This window comes from Abramis brama, assembly GCF_963993115.1.
Source record: "Abramis brama genome assembly, chromosome: 24".
Classification (NCBI taxonomy): domain Eukaryota; kingdom Metazoa; phylum Chordata; class Actinopteri; order Cypriniformes; family Leuciscidae; genus Abramis; species Abramis brama.
The window spans coordinates 30,549,036-30,571,535 of NC_139986.1; the positions used below are offsets into that span (position 1 = coordinate 30,549,036).

Below are 22,500 nucleotides of genomic sequence, written 5' to 3' on the forward strand. Positions count from 1 at the left end.
TGTGTTGATGGTTTGTGTGATGGTGTGTGTGATGGTTTGTGTTGATGGTTTGTGTGATGGTGTGTGTGATGGTGTGTGTGATGGTTTGTGTGATGGTTTGTGTGATGGTTTGTGTGATGGTTTGTGTTGATGGTGTGTGTGATGGTGTGTGTGATGTTTGTGTGATGGTGTGTGTGATGGTTTGTGTGATGGTTTGTGTGATGGTTTGTGTTGATGGTTTGTGTGATGGTGTGTGTGATGGTGTGTGTGATGGTTTGTGTGATGGTTTGTGTGATGGTTTGTGTGATGGTTTGTGTTGATGGTTTGTGTGATGGTGTGTGTGATGGTGTGTGTGATGGTTTGTGTGATGGTTTGTGTGATGGTTTGTGTGATGGTTTGTGTGATGGTTTGTGTGATGGTTTGTGTGATGGTTTGTGTTGATGGTTTGTGTGATGGTGTGTGTGATGGTGTGTGTGATGGTTTGTGTGATGGTTTGTGTGATGGTGTGTGTGATGGTTTGTGTGATGGTTTGTGTGATGGTTTGTGTTGATGGTTTGTGTGATGGTGTGTGTGATGGTTTGTGTTGATGGTTTGTGTGATGGTGTGTGTGATGGTGTGTGTGATGGTTTGTGTGATGGTTTGTGTGATGGTTTGTGTGATGGTTTGTGTTGATGGTGTGTGTGATGGTGTGTGTGATGTTTGTGTGATGGTGTGTGTGATGGTTTGTGTGATGGTTTGTGTGATGGTTTGTGTTGATGGTGTGTGTGATGGTGTGTGTGATGGTGTGTGTGATGGTTTGTGTGATGGTTTGTGTGATGGTTTGTGTTGATGGTGTGTGTGATGGTGTGTGTGATGGTGTGTGTGATGGTGTGTGTGATGGTGTGTGTTGATGGTGTGTGTGATGGTTTGTGTGATGGTTTGTGTTGATGGTGTGTGTGATGGTGTGTGTGATGGTGTGTGTGATGGTGTGTGTGATGGTGTGTGTGATGGTTTGGATTTGGAGACATTTTGAATATGATGAGTTTGTTTGAGATGTTGTCGTCTAGATGAACTGCTTTATCTGCCTATTACAGGATCTGTGGTTTCATCTGTGGTGTGTGTGTGTGTGTGTGTGTGTCTGATGGCAAACTCACCCAACGGTCAGTGGAAGACTAACATCAACACATGCCAGTAGAATCCGCTGAGGACTCGAAATAAAACACTGTTTTACATGAGAAATGGATTTTGGTTGAACATGTGAATGATTTCTAAACTCTTACGTTGTGCTGAATTAGAGCTCCTACACAGTGAACGCTGCAGTGATGTTGAGTCGGGCTGAGGCTCGCGTGCCACGGTTAGTTTTGCGTGTTTAAACCACATGTTCAGATGCATTCCTCAGCGCAGTTTATAATTCAGCATATTCAGGAGTTTCTTCTGAGCTGCAGATTCCAGCATCTGGACGGAGAACAATTACACCAGTCTGAGCGTTAGACAGTTCAGCGAGAGAAAGTGAAGTACGGGCGTTTGGGAGTTTAGTTAAATCGATAATAATGAATAACACACACCAGTGTTACAAAGATGACAGTTAAAGGGGAAAACAGGCTGTTCGTACACTGATGTTTTCACAGCTGCTTTTCATCACAGGCTGCGAAAGTATCAAGTGTTTCACGACTGACTGAAGAGAAACCAGAATCAGAATGAGCTTTTATTGTTCTCTCTCACACACACACTCACACTCTCACACACACACTCACACTCTCACGCACTCACACACATGCACACTCACGCACACACACGCACACACACACACACACACTCACACTCACACTCTCACGCACTCACACACATGCACACTCACGCACACACACGCACACACACACACACACTCACACTCACACTCTCACGCACTCACACACATGCACACTCACACTCTCACGCACTCACACACATGCACACTCGCACACACATGCGCACACACACACACACTCACACACTCACACACATGCACACTCACTCACGCACACACACACTCACGCACTCACACACATGCACACGCACTCACACACACACGCACACACACACTCATGCTCTCACACACACACACACACACACACACACAAACACACACACACAGAATCAGCTTTTGTTGATGGTTTAATAAATGAGGCTGTTGTTGTGCTGGTGTGTGTGAGATCAGTGTGTCCAGCTTCTGTCTTCAGTATAAACCTCTGATTCTCCAGCTGTGCAGGACTGAAGGGTTTGTGGCTTCGCAGGATCCGCCCTTCTGCACGCAACGCCTGGGAACCAGTCCAGGACTGGGATTTACCCGCCCGGCTCTGGGAACCCTGGAGAACCGTCTCAAACACAGACAGCCTGCAGACACTCTCAGATCCATTCATGACATATTAGCCCGTTCCTTCGAGCCTGAAATCATTCATTTTGTAGATGAGAAACACTTTCAAACATTTCAGAGATTCACCTGGACAAAAAAACACTGTTTGGATTTAAATAAACAGACACTTGCAAAAATATTGCAGTGATTTATATGTTTCTGGCATGCTCTGGCTTTTAACCCCAACTGATACAGTGTGCAGCTTTTCGTTTCTTAAACATCCATGTATGAAGATGAAGCCCATGGCTTTATTCCAATGCCAAGGTTCATGGGGTTCAAATTGTGAAGAGTGATTTGGGAGCCAAGGAATCATTTTCACCGAAGTCGTGACTTTAAAATCACTGAAAGTCTGTGCTGGATAATTTAGAGAGTGGCTGCAGGGTTAATGAATTGATGATGGAAATAAATGTTGTGATGTTGCATAAGGTTGTCTAAACGGATACACTCCGTAATCAAAACTAAAGACTGGCCAGGCAGTGTGTGAGTTTCCAGCAGACTCATGTTCACAGCGGTCCAGGCTCTATTTGGCTCTCCTGAGTTCGATTTGAACAGAACAAAATCACCTACCAGCACAGAATAACCTATGAGAAATAAATATGCTTTGATACTGGAACACGTTTAGAACACGCGTGTCTGATGTGTTCCCGCGGGCCGGATCCAGACCTGATGAAACACACGTTTAGAACACGCTTGTCTGACGTGTTCCCGCGGGCCGGATCCAGACCTGATGAAACACACGTTTAGAACACGCTTGTCTGACGTGTTCCCGCGGGCCGGATCCAGACCTGATGAAACACACGTTTAGAACACGCTTGTCTGACGTGTTCCCGCGGGCCGGATCCAGACTGATGAAACACACGTTTAGAACACGCTTGTCTGACGTGTTCCCGCAGGCCGGATCCAGACCCGATGAAACATGCGTTTAGAACACGCTTGTCTGACGTGTTCCCGCGGGCCAGATCCAGACCCGATGAAACACACGTTTAGAACACGCTTGTCTGACGTGTTCCCGCAGGCCGGATCCAGACCCGATGAAACATGTGTTTAGAACACGCTTGTCTGACGTGTTCCCGCGGGCCAGATCCAGATCCGATGAAACACGTTTAGAACACGCATGTCTGACGTGTTCCTGCGGGTCGGATCCAGACCCGATGAAACATGCGTTTCGAACACGCTTGTCTGACGTGTTCCCGCGGGCCAGATCCAGACCCGATGAAACATGCGTTTAGAACACGCTTGTCTGACGTGTTCCCGCGGGCCAGATCCAGACCCGATGAAACATGCGTTTAGAACACGCTTGTCTGACGTGTTCCCGCGGGCCAGATCCAGACCCGATGAAACATGCGTTTAGAACACGCTTGTCTGACGTGTTTCCGCGGGCCAGATCCAGACCCGATGAAACACGTTTAGAACACGCTTGTCTGACGTGTTCCTGCGGGCCGGATCCAGACCCGATGAAACATGCGTTTAGAACACGCTTGTCTGACGTGTTCCTGCGGGCCGGATCCAGACCCGATGAAACATGCGTTTAGAACACGCTTGTCTGACGTGTTCCTGCGGGCCGGATCCAGACCCTATGAAACACGCGTTTAGAACACGCTTTGTCTGACGTGTTCCCGCAGGCCGGATCCAGACCCGATGAAACACGCGTTTAGAACACGCTTTGTCTGACGTGTTCCCGCAGGCCGGATCCAGACCCGATGAAACACGCGTTTAGAACACGCTTTGTCTGACGTGTTCCCGCAGGCCGGATCCAGACCCTATGAAACATGCGTTTAGAACACGCTTGTCTGACGTGTTTCCGCGGGCCAGATCCAGACCCGATGAAACATGCGTTTAGAACACGCTTGTCTGACGTGTTTCCGCGGGCCAGATCCAGACCCGATGAAACACGTTTAGAACACGCTTGTCTGACGTGTTCCCGTGGGCCGGATCCAGACCCGATGAAACATGCGTTTAGAACACGCTTGTCTGACGTATTCCCGTGGGCCGGATCCAGACCCGATGAAACACACGTTTAGAACACGCTTGTCTGACGTGTTCCCGTGGGCCGGATCCAGACCCGATGAAACACACGTTTAGAACACGCTTGTCTGACGTGTTCCTGCGGGCCGGATCCAGACCCGATGAAACACACATTTAGAGCACGCTTGTCTGACGTGTTCCCGTGGGCCTGATGAAACACGCCTCTCTGCCGCTGCAAGCCGTTTATTTACTCAGGAAGCCAAAGCAAATTGATTCTGTGGCAGTGATAATTGTCTGTGGTGTTTGTGGGCGGTGGAGAACTAGAGAACTAAAGCACACGCCACCTTCAATGAGCGCTGTGAGAGAAACACATGTTATGTCCTGTGGGAGATGCCGTATTCATGTTTTTACTCTGTAAAGAGGAGATGTCGTGTAGGTGGGTTTCATTAACATTAAAGGAATGTGCTGAGAACAGATCAACGGTGGCTGATGAGGCAGTAATTAATCCAGTGGCGGTGGCTGGAATATCCGCTAATTTGCCGGGATCAAGTGATGTCACTGATCCGTATCAGCTTGGCTAATTCATGATGGCTGTTTTGGTGTTGGGTGGCTTTGACCCGCTGGACTCCATCCAAAACATATCCATTTCTCTTGTTAGGACAATCTCACACATACGCTTGGGTTGTAAGTGTTTTAAAACAAACATTAATAGACAGATTTGCAGCTATTCTGAGGTTTGACGTCCATTATTGTGGCAAAATTTCTGATCACAATTAGCATTCGCCGATTATGATCCTGCGAGGATGGATTAGAATATCACAGACTGTCTCTCTAACTCATAAACTGAAGCTGGTGCCTTACAGATTAGAGACAAAAATAACCCTTTCCCAAAACTAGAGAGAGAGAGAGAGAGAGAGAGAGAGAGAGAGCATGACAGCTCTATAATGACATGCACAAGTGTTCAAAACATTTAGTGTACTTAGTGTATTGACACACACACACACACACACACACACACACACATTTGTCTTTTATCTAATTAATTGAAGAACTAACTGACAGATTATAAAAATTATCTTTAGTTGTGTGCCTGAACATGTCTCCCTGAATGTGAAACTGCTTTGTGCCGTTATTTGTGGAAATATGATTATTTACATATAAAGCTTCAGTTATGCTTGCTGTCATATTGAAAGTGTTTTATGTTCCTGGTGCCTCATACATTTTAATCTTGTGTCTGCAGGTCAGATATCGTGGAGATCTAAATATGTGCTTCTTCTAAACCATTTCTAGGATCAGAAAGTTATTTCCTAAACGTGAATTTTTTACTTCATTCATTTAAACTTTTGTTTTCTAAATGTGAGAATCATTCAGTGCAGTTTGTTTGCTCTCAGTTGTATTAAAATTTCTGACAGAGGCACATTTTTTGGTTCCTCAAGCAGAAGATTAGACAATTAGAACGAATGTGAACAACAAACTGATGTGTTTGATGTCACATGACAGCAGCAGATAGAGACACACAATAGCTCATATGATGAACCGTTAGGCTCCATAACATCGAGCTTAACCTTCTGTGGCGAAGCATTCACAGCCTGCCAGCAGTCATCAATATTTAACAGCTGTTGTTCTTCTGAAAGTCTTTATAGGCTAATGTGGGTTCCTCGTTTGCACGCAAGGGCTTGGCCTCACGCCAGAGCTGTCAGACACACTGCAGACTGACAGAAGAGGATCGCGTGACAGCAGCTCTTGCTCGCCCAGCGCCTCTCTCTCTCTCTCTCTCTCTCTCTCTCTCGTGTGTGTGTTTCCTGTGCTGGTTGGTCAGAGAGGTTAGGGGGCGGGGCTCAGTGAGGGGGCAGGGCTCAGCGCGTGTCAGTCTGTTCACTCGAGCTGCTCCACTGAACCCTTCAGTGACAAAGAAGAAGCCAGAGAAATAGCAGAGCAAAGACAGTTTAACTCACTGAAGCGTCTGATCCCAATCGCTTTGACTCTGTCAAACTACTGTGAGAGTTTGTAAGATAGACAGTTTTTCCTCCTTGAAATATTTCAGCTTGAGTGAGATGAAGATCTCAGTGTGTGTTAACCCTTTAGATGCACATCAGGTTGTAAATGTTTTCTCGAGCTGAACATACAAACACACAAGTCTGTAATAACACAATTATTACAGTCATATCAGTTGGTCAAGAACATGAAGACACTTTTATGAGGAGAACATGAAATAACATGAAATAACATCAAATAACGGAAGAGTTTAAAGCATTTCCAAACACAATGAGCTTTTTTCTTACGTTACCATTAGAATAATGCTGCTGATAAAAACAGGGACGGAACTGAAGTTCACTGTTCACACAATGGAAAAATCATGCCAGTCACTTGTAAGAAATCAAATTTAATGTAAATGAATGTATGAATAATTTTACTGTATTCTTTCCTGTCCCAGCAGCTGCTCAGGAAAACCCTCGTGAGAAACACGTGAGCGGGAAGAAGAGCAACACGACAGACACATGTGTTCCTGAGAGCCAGCTGCTGCTAGAGGTGTGTGTGAGAGAGTGTGTGTGTGTGTGTGTGCGTGTGTGTGTAAAGGTGCACTGATGACGTCAGTAACTCTCATACTGCAGAACTAGAATAGTCAGGTTCACTAGTTGATTGACTAGTTTTGTACGGTTAAACACAGAATGAGAAGCAGACTCTCATTCAGAGGAACAGTGTGTTAGAGTTAACCCTAACCAGTGAAGAGTTAACCCTGACCAGTGAAGAGTTAACCCTAACCAGTGAAGAGTTAACCCTAACCAGTGAAGAGTGTGTTGCGTGACTGGAGGAATCACAGCTTCAGTTTCCCGACTCAATCCCAGAGGAGGAGAATATTCCAGAGTTTCCGTGGAAAGATTCTGAATGGGTTTCTTTCGTGACCTTTTTGAAATGCCTTTGAAGTCTTTGTGTCAATGTGAGAAAGGAGGAAAACCCATCAGGATGTCAATAGAAACAGAGAGATTTTTCATGATCTGTTTTCAGGGCTGAATTTCTGTTTAAAGTCTGTGTTGTAAAATCCGCTCCGAGCAGCAGGTGCTGTTTTCTCGAGCTCAGACACTAAACCATCATACAGAATCAGAAATCACCTTTACACACTCACTGGATGAACAAATAAATGAATGAACAAAATAAACAATGAATGAATGAGTGAATGAACGAACACGAACGAATGAACATGTTGTGTTTCAGTGTCTCGCTGGTTTTGCTCTGGTCGTCAGCAGTGACGGGATGGTCTTCTACGCATCATCCACCATCGTCGACTACCTGGGCTTCCACCAGGTGAGATCAGAACATCACACACACACACACACACACACACACACAACATCACAGCAGAACATCACACACACACACACACACACACACACACACACACACACAACATCACAGCAGAACATCACACACACACACACACACACGACATCACAGCAGAACATCACACACACACACACACACACACACACACACACACACACACACACACACACACAACTATCCTCTGAGGAACGGTGGGTTATTTTCTGCTGTTAGCGGCGGATCTCACGCGGTCAGTCTTGCTGCTTTACAAGGCAAATGTTCAGACAGCTTTGCGTGCCTGTCGTATGGAAAGTATGGGGCAAGTTTCACTATTATAGAAAGAATCTGTCATTTCTGACAAAAGAAAAGGAAGAATTAAGCATGCAGGCTTATTTTGGGAATGCTGGGATCTGGTGCGTTAGGCAGTCGATGTCACGCGACGTTTTACACTTCCTGACCGCGCGGGAAAATCCAGAAGATCCAGGAATCTGAGCCGTCTGACCACAATAAAGCTACAGATTCCACTGTAAAAGGCCAATGTTTACATATAGTGTATAAATATGTGTGTGTATATATATACAGTGCATATATATATATATATATATATATATATATATATATATATATATATATATATATTTGTATATAAAAATATAGTATTGATATTTCAATATTTCTAAAAGTTTAACATTCAAATTTATGATTAGGCTTGAAAAAAAATTCACTTTTGAGACCAATTGTCTATATATATATATATATATATATATATATATATATATATATATATAAAATAAGGCAGAATATGGTCGAGCCCTCGTTGACGGCGTCTCTTTCTCTCCTTAGACGGATGTGATGCATCAGAATGTGTTTGATTACATTCACGTGGACGACCGGCAGGAGTTCAGACGGCAGCTGCACTGGGCCATGAACCCTTCGACCCAAAGCCCGGATCAGCAGTTCCCCAGCGGCACGGGTGTGAGAACACACTAAACATGCATCACACGCTTCACACACGTAAACACGCTACACACGCCTCACACACTTCACACACATAACATGCATCACACGCCTCACACACTTCACACGCCTTACACGCTTCACATGCATCACACGCTTCACACGCTAAACACGCTTCACACGCTAAACACGCTTCACACACATCACACACATCACACGTAAACACGCTACACATGCCTCACACACTTCACACGCCTTACACGCTTCACATGCATCACACGCTTCACATGCATCACACGCTTCACACGCTAAACACGCTTCACATGCATCACACGCTTCACACGCCTTACACGCTTCACATGCATCACACGCTTCACACGCTAAACACGCTTCACATGCATCACACGCTTCACACGCTAAACACACTTCACATGCATCACACACTTCACCATGAACCCTTCAACCCAAAGCTCGGATCAGCAGTTCCCCAGCGGCATGGGTGTGAGAACACACAACACACGCCTCACATGCTTCACACGCTAAACACGCTTCACACGCTAAACACGCCTCACACGGTAAACACGGTTCACATGCCTCACACGCTTCACACATATCACACGCTTCACACATATCACACGCATCACACACTTCACACATATCACACGCTAAACATGTTAAACATGCCTCACACGCTAAACACGCTAAACACGCTTCACACATATCACACGCATCACACGCTTCACACATATCACACTCTAAACATGCTAAACATGCCTCACACGCAGCACACGCTAAACACGCTTCACACGCATCACACACTTCACACATATCACACTCTAAACATGCTAAACATGCCTCACACGCAGCACACGCTAAACACGCTTCACACGCATCACACACTTCACATATATCACACTCTAAACATGCTAAACATGCCTCACACGCAGCACACGCTTCACACATATCACACGCATCACACGCTTCACACATATCACACTCTAAACATGCTAAACATGCCTCACACGCAGCACACGCTAAACACGCTTCACACGCATCACACATATCACACGCTAAACATGCTTCACACGCCTCACACGCTAAACACGCTTCACACGCATCACGCGCTTCACACATATCACGCGCTTCACACATATCACACGCTAAACATGCTAAACATGCTTCACACGCCTCACACGCAGCACACACTTCACACGCTAAACACGCATAACACGCGCTTCACACATATCACGCGCTTCACACATATCACACGCTTTACACATATCACACGCTAAACATGCTTCACACACCTCACACGCAGCACACACTAAACACGCTTCACACGCTAAACATGCATCACACGCCTCACACGCTTAAACATGCAGCACATGCTTCACATGCCTCACACGCAGCACACGCTTTACACGCATTACACGGTAAACACGCCTCACATGCTAAACACGCTAAACACGCATTACACGCTTCACATGCGCCACACGCGTGTAAATGACTGGAGCCAGACTCAAGTCTGCAGTGCTGATGTTTGGCCGCTCATGTTTGTCTTGTAGGTGAAGATTTTGTGGTCAGCTCGTTGTTTGAGTCCGAGGAGGCGGGTGGCGTTGCTCCAGAGTTCTCCTGCTTCCTGAACCGATGTTTTATCCTGCGAGTTCGCTGCTTACTGGACAGCACGTCTGGATTTCTGGTGAGAGATTCTTTCAGTTTAGAGGCCACAGATAAATTACTTTGTGTGACTCACATGTGATCATAACCCTCGACTGAACAAGGACTTCTTCTAGATTGTTTTCCATGAGATTTTTCCTTAAATTATTCCACTGAGAGAAAAAAATCCAAACCATGTTGATGTTTTGGCTGCAGGTCTCGAGTCTTCACGTGTGATTTGGCTTTGTGTGCTTTAGGAGTGTTTGCTGCACATAAACAGGGTTGATTCATAAGAAGGTTGTAGTTAGACAGATGCTTGTGACGTTCATCTCAGAAGACGTTACCACACCCATATCACTCTGTAGCCCAGGACTGGGTTCCCACTGAAGCTTAGCAGGGTTGAGTCTGGTCAGTACCTTGATGGGAGACTCCTGGGAAAACCAGGTCGCTGCTGGAGGAGGTGTTAGTGAGGCCAGTAAGGGGTGCTGTGGTCTGTGTGGGTCCTAACACCCCAGTGTAGTGATGGGGACACTACACTGAAAAACTGTCCTTGGGAAGAGACAGAGACTCTCTGTGGTCATTAAATCCCCATGGCACTTCTCGTAAAGAGTCACAGTGTAACTGGCCACATTCCCTCCATCGGCCCTGACCAGTCATGGCCTCCTCATCCACTGTGTGTGAGAGAGTGTGTGTGTGTGTGTGTGTAACACCACTCATAACCTGTGCTCAGACCTGAAGTGTGTGTGCTTGCAGACGATGCAGTTCCAGGGCCGACTGAAGTTCCTCCAGGGCCAGAGGAGGAGGATGGTGTCGGGGGCGAGTCTCCCTCCTCAGCTGGGGCTGTTCTGTGTGGCCGTGCCCCTCGTGCCCCTCGTGCCCTCCAGTGCTGAGGCGAAGATGAAGACCAGCCTGATGAAGGGCAAACACAAGAACCCTGTTCTCTCCTCGCTAGATCACAAGTAATACTCTTTCCTTTCGCTCTGGGTTGGAGAAATGGTCACTGTTACTGTTAGTGCTGCAGAAATGTACACGCTTTTTAATCACCTGTTGAAGTTTAGTTACAGTGCAAACCCTGATCCTGCTGAACTGAACTCAATAATGAATCTGTTGTCTTCTGTAGAGCTGCTTTACAGATTAAATTGAATGTGTCATAATTGATGAATTTTGCAACACTGTTATTTTCCCGTTTATCACTGTGAAGCGCTATAGAAATAAAGACTTGACTTGACCTAGACACTTTCCCTTAATGAGACTGCCTACAATTTGGAGAACATAATAGTTGTTATAATTACTTTATTTTGGGACCAAATGTTATATTGCACAAATGTAGGAATGATGGAGTTTTGACAGAACAATTTCTCCCATGAATCTGATTGAGGGAACTTGACGCATTTTCCTTTACAGATGTGATTTGCCACTGACAGATTAGCAGGATCTTCTCTTTTCCGGTCCATCCACATCGACTCTTTAGGGTTCAGGATTTTAGAGCTTTAAGTTTGTTTCTTTTCAGCCATTTAGATGGAATTGCATCTTTATTTGTCCTGCTAAATCCCCCAGTTGCACTGAATCCTCAGATCGCTCGCAGATAGTTGGGCATTTTCAGCCTGATAACTCAAGAGGTTTATGGTTGTGGTTAGCTGATTCATCCCTCTATGTGTGTGTGTGTGTGTTTGTCTCTGGCAGTGACAGAGACGATCCTCTCAGACGGTCACACATGATCCCCTCCAAAGACAACATGAAGTGCCGGATTGACGCTCAGTACGTGCCGGACGAGCCTTTGAACTTCTGCAAGTCTGTGTCGAGTGTCCCGAAGCTCCAGAACCTGGACTGTGGCGTGTGGCCCGTGAGAAGCTCCTCGGCCCGCTCGGGTCACGCGCTCGAGCTCGCCACGAGGAAACACACACACTACGGGAAACCGTATCGCCCGGGCCCCGGATACTACAGCACCAGGGCCGAGGCGTTCGTGCCGAAGACGTACGGGAGCGTCTCACACAACGACTACGACCCAGACGCCATCAAGAGCGAGAGCTTCTGCTACGCCGGTCCCGGCGAGGGCTTCGACACACACCTGGTGCCGGAGCCGCCCATAAAGGTGGAGCAGGACTCGGACTCGGAGAACGGCTGTGACGTGTTTGGGCGATACGCGTGCGGCTTCGAGATCGTGCCGATGAAAGCAGAGTCGGTGTACGGCGAGGTGTTCTCCTGTCAGCGGATGAAGGGAACGCCGTACGGGAGCCCGTATCCCAGCGCTTACGGCGGACCGGCTCGGCCTCTGAAGTGTGTGCTGAACAGAGACTCGCTGAACACACACGGGCCCGACGCCTGCGCTGACGACTACAGAGGGTTCGTGCAGCACGACTATAAGGCGGCCTACGAGTTCAAAGGGCCCGGGCTCCTTCAGGCCATCAAGCAGGAGCCGACGGATCCTCCACACTGGAACACGATGAGCAACTGTGTGATGAGCAGCGCAAACAAGACCAACCCGTACGCCTTCATGCAGTAGCGCTTCATTAGCTAACCTAACCCTAACCCAACCCAATCTTGTATCAAGATTAAGTGAGTTTGTGCTTAAAACAAAACAAATATCTGCCAATGGTCTCAGAATAAAGCAAGAAGCCCCTTGAAGCTGTGATTTACAGTGAATTTAGAACAGCTAAGGGGCGTTGTTCTAAATCCACTGTAAATCACAGCTTCAAGGGGCTGATTGCTTTTATAAAACGGTTACTCCATAAAAATATTCATTTTAAATTTTTAATTTATTCATAAAATAAACACCAGCAACAAAAAATATAACGTTATAACACATTTATTACTCCACCAAGCAACACATGCACCAACAAAGCATCACAAACGGCAGTTGCGCAGTAACACTAATGTGATGCACTCACAGGTGTGTGTTTGCTGAGTCATTTACAACGGCTTCCAATGCGGCTCAACCAATCAGAGTCAAGGACCGGAACTATCCGGATTATAAAACTCGTTTTCTTTTTGAATTAAGATCATTTTTCTGACTCCACTGGCAGATATTTGTTTTGTATTAATCACAAACTCGCTTCATTTTGATCAGTATGTCAGAAAACAAAACTTAATATCTAGTCTAGTCATTTTGCTTGTATCTTGATTCAAGAATGTTTAGATATTTCTACTGGACAAAAAGACAAAAACCCTGAATAAGAAAACCGTCTCTGTCAGTTTCGGGATGTGGTTTGGGTGCTCGGCGGTTTACAGTTTGTTCGCTGAGCTTTCATTATATTTTCTTCTATGCAGTTTTTATATAGTCAGGCTAATATTTCTCTGTTCATCAAACATGGACAAGGATAAAATTACTAACATAAAAATGAGAAATAAAACAACAATTAAAATAATAAACATATGAGAGCGACAGTCTCTCATGCTTTCATCTGAAATGCCAAGATGCACATTTATATTGAGGACAAAGATTCATTTCAAGGGTTATTGAGTTTATTACATCATTACAATCATTGTTATCCAAACACTTGTTTTATTAAAGCATTTTGTTTGCATGTTTATTAAGTATTGAAGTATAAAAACTGAAGGATTTCATCTGAAGTTTGTTTTCGGATATCGGCTTATATGACTCCATATTTGGACAGAAATATTCTTCTATCTCATAAAATAGCCAAGAGGTGAAAAACACCCGACTAATATGTTGAAGCACATCAGTAACAAAAAATATTCAATAATAATGTCAAATATTTAGGCTTTTAAACATTTTAATGTTAAATTCACTTCAGCATTGATAATAATGCCAAACGTTTAATGACGTGTTTAATGGAGAACGGCTCTAAAGTTCTGAGTTTGTATCTACGACTTTGTATAAAACTACTGTTTCACCTGCGGTTTCACAGACCAGGCTTAATCTAGTCCCAGGCTTAATTTAGTCCCAGGCTTAATCTAGTCCCAGGCTTAATCTAGTCCCAGGCTTAATCTAGTCCCAGGCTTAATCTAGTCCCAGGCTTAATCTAGTCCCAGGCTTAATCTAGTCCCAGGCTTAATTTAGTCCCAGGCTTAATCTAGTCCCAGACTTAATCTAGTCCCAGGCTTAATCTAGTCCCAGGCTTAATCTAGTCCTAGACTAGTGTTTGAGCCGTTCTAACGGAAAGCGTATTTTAAAATACGTCAGTGCCATTTTTTTGTTTCAAGACACACATCAGTAATGTTTTTTTCTAAGGCACGTTTATAAAACTTACTTAATTGAACTAAGGCCTAATCCTGGCTTAATCTAAGCCCTGTCTGTGAAACCGGGCCTTAATGTATTTGTCAATAAGTAAAGATAATAATGATAATAGCAATAATGCACTTGCACTACTGGGGCTCGTTCAGCAAACCGATGTCATTGTGACGCTCCGCTGTTTGATGAGAGGCTTTTGTGGAAGGTTCATTTGTATCAACAATTTGTATTTATTGTTTAATAAATATCAAAGGCCTTTTGCACTTTTTCAGGAAGGGTTTTAACACGACGTTTTGCCACTGGCATTCAACATGGACAATAAATATTAACAGAAGATACAATAATATTTTACACAAGTTTGTAACTGCAAAGCAGCAACAATCAAATATGGGTCTTCCTGTTATATTTATTACTTTTATAAAAATAAAAATCTTTTATGACAAAAAGACCGTGCATATGTTGTGTTGTAGGATTTTATTATGAATAACGGCAGAAAGAAATATTTCCATTTGTGTTTCACATTTCAGAGTCTCCTTTTTCATTTGAAAATTGTGCCCAGTATTTTGTCCCCCAGAGAAGATATTTAAAGCTTAAAACACAGTTCTGATATGAGACAGCATCTGAAGATGATTTAATCCCGTTTAAATCCCGCCTCCTGCCAGTCAACACGCACTCCTATTGGTGTGACATCATCAGCAGGGCGGAGCTTCTCTCACACAGATCTGCCCTGAAACGGCTCATTCATTCTCATGATCACAGAGCATTTACTAACATGAGATGTAAGTCCAGTAAAAGTTCTGTCCAGAGAGCGACTGACTCTCTTAGCTGTAAAGTTTTTAAAAATGCAGCACTTATAGTCTCTGTGACTGTCAGATCATCAGATCTCTGGATCTCTGGCGACATCTAGTGGCCTGGATCAATGATCTGCAGAAACACGAGGAACACTCCTCCACATCTGTACATCTGATATACAGTGATAACCTTCTCCTGCGTTCTCACACGCGCCTGTCAGTCTGTCTTCTTCCGCTGAGCTTCTACGGGCCTGTAATGGCAGATTATCTGTCCCAGTATGAAGGAGTTTATCAGGAGAAACAGCAGACCGGCCAACCAGACGAGAGTAAAGCTGTTCCGGCCCTCGAACTCCAGGGAATACGCTGGCGATAACCAGAGCGCCTGGACGAGAGAAACATCACAGATGAAGACTCACGCCGTCAGGAATACATTAATGAGGAGATGTTCATATTCCCTCACCTGACCCACAATCCACAGCAGCAGCAGCGCGAGGCCTCGTCTCCAGCCCAGCGTCAGGCGCGGCACGACCAGCGGCAGCAGACACAGGTACCAGAGGAAATACTGCACACACACACACACACACACACACACACACACGAGACTCAGACACAGGTACCAGAGGAAATACTGCACACACACACACACACACACACGAGCCTCAGACACAGGTACCAGAGGAAATACTGCACACACACACACACACACACACACACACCCACGAGCCTCAGACACAGGTACCAGAGGAAATACTGCACACACACACACACACACACGAGCCTCAGACACAGGTACCAGAGGAAATACTGCACACACACACACACACACGAGCCTCAGACACAGGTACCAGAGGAAATACTGCACACACACACACACACACACACGAGCCTCAGACACAGGTACCAGAGGAAATACTGCACACACACACACACGAGCCTCAGACACAGGTACCAGAGGAAATACTGCACACACACACACACACACACACACACACGAGCCTCAGACACAGGTACCAGAGGAAATACTGCACACACACACAGACACACACACACAAGCCTCAGACACAGGGTTGAGTGAGAGCCTCCTGAGCCGAGACATGACCTCATGAATATGGGAGGTTCTCGTACCTGTGAGGTGTTGGGGTTAGGGGTTAGGGGTTAGGGGAATAAAATCCATAAACTGTCCGAAGACACTTCAGGCTGTGCACTGGCCCTGCGCTACAACTGGCCGCTCCACGAACACAAACATCAAAATGCCCCAAACAAAATCCAGAGAGACGCATATAATTATAAAATAATAAAAAGGGCTAAATCGCCATGGGCTACATCCAAGTGGGCTATATTGCCGTGGTTTATACCAACAAGGGTTTAATTTTAAGAAAAAATGAAGGGTAGGTTTTAGTCAGATGTGGTGAGGGGCATATAACCCACGTCTGTCTGGACATGAGGAGACGCTCGACGTCACAGTGGACGGAGAAAAAATTATTCGGCTCTTCAACATCATCCACAACAGTGATGGCGGCCATTTTAACCAACTCAACGCCTGTATGGGCAAAGAGAAAATTTTCCAAAGCTCTGCTACATCACACACCCCCAAATGATGGCAGCTGTACTCATTTTTACGGTCTCGAGTCATTCAGGCATACTTTCACGACGGGTTTCGAACTTTCCCAAGGTTCTCATCAGGCGAATTAGAATGACAACTGTCTCTGTTCCCTCTCTACTCCATAGTGCTTGAGAGCGTGGTCCCTCTCGACTCTATAGTGGTAGAGGGCGTGGTCCCTCTCGACTCTATAGTGCTCAAGGGCGTGGTCCCTCTCGACTCTATAGTGCTCAAGGGCGTGGTCCCTCTCGACTCTATAGTGCTTGAGAGCGTGGTCCCTCTCGACTCTATAGTGGTAGAGGGCGTGGTCCCTCTCGACTCTATAGGGTTAGAGGGCGTGGTCCCTCTCGACTCTATAGGGTTAGAGGGAGTGGTCCCTCTCGACTCTATAGTGGTAGAGGGCGTGGTCCCTCTCGACTCTATAGTGCTCAAGGGCGTGGTCCCTCTCGACTCTATAGTGCTCAAGGGCGTGGTCCCTCTCGACTCTATAGTGCTCAAGGGCGTGGTCCCTCTCGACTCTATAGTGCTCAAGGGCGTGGTCCCTCTCGACTCTTTAGTGCTCAAGGGCGTGGTCCCGCTCGACTCTATAGTGCTCAAGGGCGTGGTCCCTCTCGACTCTATAGTGCTCGAGGGCGTGGTCCCTCTCGACTCTATAGTGCTCGAGGGCGTGGTCCCTCTCGACTCTATAGTGCTCGAGGGCGTGGTCCCTCTCGACTCTATAGTGGTAGAGGGCGTGGTCCCTCTCGACTCTATAGTGCTCAAGGGCGTGGTCCCTCTCGACTCTATAGTGCTCAAGGGCGTGGTCCCTCTCGACTCTATAGTGCTCAAGGGCGTGGTCCCTCTCGACTCTATAGTGCTCAAGGGCGTGGTCCCTCTCGACTCTATAGTGGTAGAGGGCGTGGTCCCTCTCGACTCTATAGTGCTCAAGGGCGTGGTCCCTCTCGACTCTATAGTGCTCAAGGGCGTGGTCCCTCTCGACTCTATAGTGCTCAAGGGCGTGGTCCCTCTCGACTCTATAGGGTTAGAGGGCGTGGTCCCTCTCGACTCTATAGTGGTAGAGGGCGTGGTCCCTCTCGACTCTATAGTGCTCAAGGGCGTGGTCCCTCTCGACTCTATAGGGTTAGAGGGCGTGGTCCCTCTCGACTCTATAGGGTTAGAGGGCGTGGTCCCTCTCGACTCTATAGTGCTCAAGGGCGTGGTCCCTCTCGACTCTATAGTGGTAGAGGGCGTGGTCCCTCTCGACTCTATAGTGCTCAAGGGCGTGGTCCCTCTCGACTCTATAGTGGTAGAGGGCGTGGTCCCTCTCGACTCTATAGTGGTAGAGGGCGTGGTCCCTCTCGACTCTATAGTGGTAGAGGGCGTGGTCCCTCTCGACTCTATAGGGTTAGAGGGCGTGGTCCCTCTCGACTCTATAGGGTTAGAGGGCGTGGTCCCTCTCGACTCTATAGTGGTAGAGGGCGTGGTCCCTCTCGACTCTATAGTGGTAGAGGGCGTGGTCCCTCTCGACTCTATAGTGGTAGAGGGCGTGGTCCCTCTCGACTCTATAGGGTTAGAGGGCGTGGTCCCTCTCGACTCTATAGTGGTAGAGGGCGTGGTCCCTCTCGACTCTATAGTGGTAGAGGGCGTGGTCCCTCTCGACTCTATAGGGTTAGAGGGCGTGGTCCCTCTCGACTCTATAGGGTTAGAGGGCGTGGTCCCTCTCGACTCTATAGTGGTAGAGGGCGTGGTCCCTCTCGACTCTATAGGGTTAGAGGGCGTGGTCCCTCTCGACTCTATAGTGCTCAAGGGCGTGGTCCCTCTCGACTCTATAGTGCTCAAGGGCGTGGTCCCTCTCGACTCTATAGGGTTAGAGGGCGTGGTCCCTCTCGACTCTATAGTGCTCAAGGGCGTGGTCCCTCTCGACTTTATAGGGTTAGAGGGCGTGGTGCCCCTCCCACTTTTACTAAAATACCTTTCAGCACTTTATGGTGCTTCATAGTTAGGGTTAGGGTTAGTGGTTCTCGTACCTGTGAGGTGCACACCTTGTTGAAGCTGACGAAGACGGCGGTGTGGAGGAAGCAGCAGAAGGGCCGGTCGGAGCGGAAGGCCAGGGAGGACAGCAGAACCAGCAGCAGCTGCGGCACGAACAGCACCAGCGCCAGACTCCCGGTCCAGTTCCCGGTCCAGATCCCGGTCCAGATCCCGGTCCAGATCCCGGTCCAGTTCCCCGTCCAGTTCCCGGTCCAAATCCCGGTCCAGTTCCCAGTCCAGTTCCCGGTCCCCGTCCCGCTCCCCTCCGCCGTCAGGTACAGCATGTAGAAGTACGGAGAGAAGTTGTGCCGGATGTCTCTGCGAGTCACATGGTACAGATACGACTCATGGAGGAAATCCCAGCCGTAACTGAGGAACAAAGGACAGAACTGATTGTTATATTATTATATTCCTAATGCTAGAATAATAGTGCAGTGACTGTGAAATAATTACTGGATGTCTGGGAATGATGTAGAGACACAAGTGAAAAATGAAACTGTCTATATTGGTGCATCATGGGATGCTTTTAACATACATGCAGTAGAAGGTCCCGTTCAGAGCCATGAACACGGATCCGGAGACGGCAGCGAACAGCAGCAGATCCCTGTTGAAAAGCCGGACGAGGTTCGGGACCAGCCCTCGCTCCCGGGACGGGGCCTCGGCCAGAGACAGCGCGATGGGCAGCGCGTACGTGAGCGGGTAGATCTTCATGTGGACGGAGAGGCCGAACAGGAGCGCGGCGGCCGTGAGTCTCCGGGACTCCAGGCACAGCAGCGTGGACAGAACCAGCACCGCTAGCACAGACTCGGCGTTCCCTCGCGTCGACACGCCGGCCGGCAGCGGGTTCAGGAGCCACAGGCCGCAGCACACGAGGGCCGAGCCGCGGGACGTCCCGCGCAGAGCTAGCAGCCGCAGCAGCAGCCAGCCCGACAGCAGGTCGCAGGCGCAGAACAGCAACTTCCCGAAGTGAGCCGTTAGCAGGACGTTAGGCGTCAACATCAGCGCTAGCACAGGCGTGTAGCGGAACGTGGATCTGCGGTACGGACTCTCGCCCTGGAAACACACGGCACGGTCACTGACCCCTGAACCCTGACCTTCCTCTCCCACAACATAAGCCTTGGTTCAAGGTTCAGAGTTCATTACATCATTGTTAGACTAAACACTTGTTTTATTAAAGCATTTCGTCTGCATGTTTATTAAGTATTTAAGTATAAAAACGTTCTCTTTCACAGGTTCATATACAAGGAAAGATACTCTACGGCAGGGAACGGCAACTGGCGGCCCGCGGGCCAAAACTGGCCCGCCAGCAATATTTTCTGGCCCGCCGGATTATTTTGGAAGTCCTAAATGCTGCACAAAACTCTTCCAATACTTGAGAAAAGCCGTAGTCGTGCGGCGATTTCACCGCCGTGTGCAACGCACATATAGGGAATCATGCGGCGCGGGATTACATTTTAAAGTATAACTGTGCGTTCACACCGGACGCGAATAGCACGTCAAATTCGCGCCTGCCGCGTCTAGTTATACGCTTGACCACTTTGTGTCCATTCGCGCGTCAAAAGATGGTAGCGGTCACAACTCTGGTGTACTTTGGACGGAGCGGGCGGTCTGACTGACAATAGCCCATCCATACACCTTTGGACAGCGCATCCACACTTAATTCTGACCACCTGTAGGCTACACCTAGCTCTGAGGAGCAACAAGATTCTTTTTTTTGCAAGGATGTTTGAAATAGTTCGGCAGAAAATAGCCTACTTCATTTGTCAGTAGGGCAATATGATTTTCGTTTATGTTGCTTAGAAATTTGAGTGATAGGCTTTGTCCTATTTAATTTATGTTATTTATATTTCCAAATTTTTTTCTGTGGCATTTTTTTCTCTGCTGACAGTAGGCCTACAATGTTAAAATAGCCTAATATTTATATTGACAGACCTCCTTAAACCTTAGGTGTGCATGTGTGCCCCCCGAATAAATAATAATAATAATAATAATAATAAAAAAAGGAATAAAGTTCAAAAGTCGGACTGTAAGCGAATGAGGCATGATTCTCACCTTTATTAAAATGGCTGTAATCTGTTCTGTTACCACAATAGTACTTGATCTGTTTAAAATGATTTCCTTGATATATGCCTAAGGTGTTAAATTCAAAATAAAAATTAAAATCTGTCTAATCCAGTAATTCATTTTTTCTATTTTTGATCTGAGCACAATCAGAACATCAGAAAACCCGTCGTTATTCGTTTTTTTCATTTTAGTTCAGGAAATAAATAATGGAAAAACAAGTCGTTTTTCATCTTTTTATTTTTGGTTTTAATTTAAAAAAAAAAACGATATTCTGCGATTATAGGCCTATATAAGAGTATTTAATTTGTATCCATAGGCCTACTCTGTGTAGCTGGCCCGCCATCTACTGGCTAAAAAAAATATTGGCCCGCGGCCAAAGTTACTTGCCGACCCCTGCTCTACGGGTTCAGGCGATCAGCACCGCCGTTAGCGTAATGTCATCTTTAGGCTCTTAAACATCATGTTAAATTCACTTCACCTTTTTCTCTCATAATTTTGACCTTTCAATACAAATTCAAGTCATGAGATAAAAAGTCTACATTATGACATTAAATGTCATACACATAATTATGAAATAAATAGTTTTTATTTCATAATTGTGACAATTTATACCTCATGATTTACAAAAGCATGATTAGTACTTCTCATATGGCAGTATTATATCTATATAGCACAGCATAGATCTGTGGTGTTATAAATCAGCTGTGTGTGCGTGTGTGGGTGTGCGTGTCACCTGTGTGATGAATCTGGACGCGTCAGTGAACACGTGATAATCCACATCAGTGTATTTGAGCTGCAAATTCTGATCCTGATAAACACCGATGCACAGCAGAACTAAGCGGATCAGAACCGCGGCGCTGAACATCCCACACACCCGAACATCCATCACAGTCTCACACACACACTCACACACAGACCAAACAAACTATACAAGACGGAGCGAGTCAAGCTTCCTGAAACTCATACAGCGGCGTCTCGAACCCACGTGACTGAAGGGCAGGAGAGACTGACCAATCAGAGACGAAACTCCGCCTCTTTTGAGCTTCGCGTCATGTAGTTTGATCTATGGTTAAAATAATAATAATAATAAAAAAAAATAAAAAAAATAATATATATATATATATATATATATGGTTCGGTAAATGCGGTTTGATTAAAACACAACAAACATCACTTCTAAATATCGCAGCATTCCATTTTTGCGCGAACCTATTTAAATGGTTTATCGAAAATAATCGCTCACAAGAATGATAAGAATCGTTCCCAAACTGAACAAAAATAAATCTACCAAACGTTAAATATTAGTGTTTATTCATTGCCACGCACATTTATTTTGAAATTTCTGTTTCAAGTGTACGTTATACGTCATCTCCACCGTGACGTGATGACGTATTTCCGGCCGAGCGTCAGACGGATGGAGGAATAACAGCGAGAAAAACATACAGTAAAGATTAACATATTTACTTATTATTATTATTATTGTAGGAAATATGAAATGCAAATAGACTACATAAGATTATTAAACATAATGTGAATCTGATCTGGTTTAGTAATCGCGTGTTGTTTGTTTGTCTTTTAATCATGATATCAGTCC

The 22,500-nt window shown here is 46.2% G+C and overlaps 3 protein-coding genes across 9 annotated transcripts in view; 2 read left to right on the forward strand and 1 right to left on the reverse strand.

Annotated features, from left to right (window-relative positions):
* ahrra (aryl-hydrocarbon receptor repressor a) overlaps window positions 1–13,713 on the forward strand; it is a 28,220-nt gene extending 14,507 nt beyond the window's left edge. Inside the window, exons 4-9 of one of the 3 annotated variants that reach the window (XM_084103561.1) lie at window positions 6,753–6,844; window positions 7,529–7,618; window positions 8,480–8,609; window positions 10,159–10,292; window positions 11,003–11,208; window positions 11,933–13,713. In XM_084103561.1, coding sequence (XP_083959687.1) covers window positions 6,753–6,844; window positions 7,529–7,618; window positions 8,480–8,609; window positions 10,159–10,292; window positions 11,003–11,208; window positions 11,933–12,752 — 1,472 coding nt within the window. In that variant the 3' untranslated portion in view covers window positions 12,753–13,713. Of the gene's footprint in view, window positions 1–6,749; window positions 6,845–7,528; window positions 7,619–8,479; window positions 8,610–10,158; window positions 10,293–11,002; window positions 11,209–11,932 lie in introns of all 3 variants that reach the window. The other 2 variants (XM_084103560.1, XM_084103562.1) reach the window with 2 other exon arrangements.
* A 1,167-nt stretch (window positions 13,714–14,880) lies between these two features.
* On the reverse strand, window positions 14,881–21,912 carry pigm (phosphatidylinositol glycan anchor biosynthesis, class M). 4 transcript variants are annotated; one of them, XM_084103563.1, is made up of 5 exons: window positions 21,640–21,908; window positions 19,378–19,895; window positions 18,839–19,211; window positions 15,693–15,794; window positions 14,881–15,614 (listed from the first exon to the last, which is right to left on the reverse strand). In XM_084103563.1, the coding sequence occupies exons 1-5, from the start codon at window positions 21,790–21,792 to the stop codon at window positions 15,450–15,452; spliced, it is 1,311 nt and encodes a 436-aa protein (XP_083959689.1). In that variant the 5' UTR covers window positions 21,793–21,908; the 3' UTR covers window positions 14,881–15,449. The 4 variants fall into 4 exon arrangements, with proteins under 4 accessions (XP_083959689.1, XP_083959690.1, XP_083959692.1 ...); XM_084103564.1 differs by having other exon boundaries at window positions 14,902–15,614; window positions 18,854–19,211; window positions 21,640–21,910; XM_084103566.1 differs by lacking the exons at window positions 14,881–15,614; window positions 15,693–15,794 and adding an exon at window positions 16,046–16,254 and having other exon boundaries at window positions 18,854–19,211; window positions 21,640–21,912.
* A 173-nt stretch (window positions 21,913–22,085) lies between these two features.
* Window positions 22,086–22,500, forward strand: part of snx16 (sorting nexin 16) — a 12,670-nt gene continuing 12,255 nt past the window's right edge. Inside the window, exon 1 of one of the 2 annotated variants that reach the window (XM_084103568.1) lies at window positions 22,086–22,500. This exon is cut by the window's right edge and continues 373 nt beyond it. The gene's annotated coding sequence lies outside the window, so the exon portion shown is untranslated. The other variant, XM_084103567.1, reaches the window with a different exon arrangement.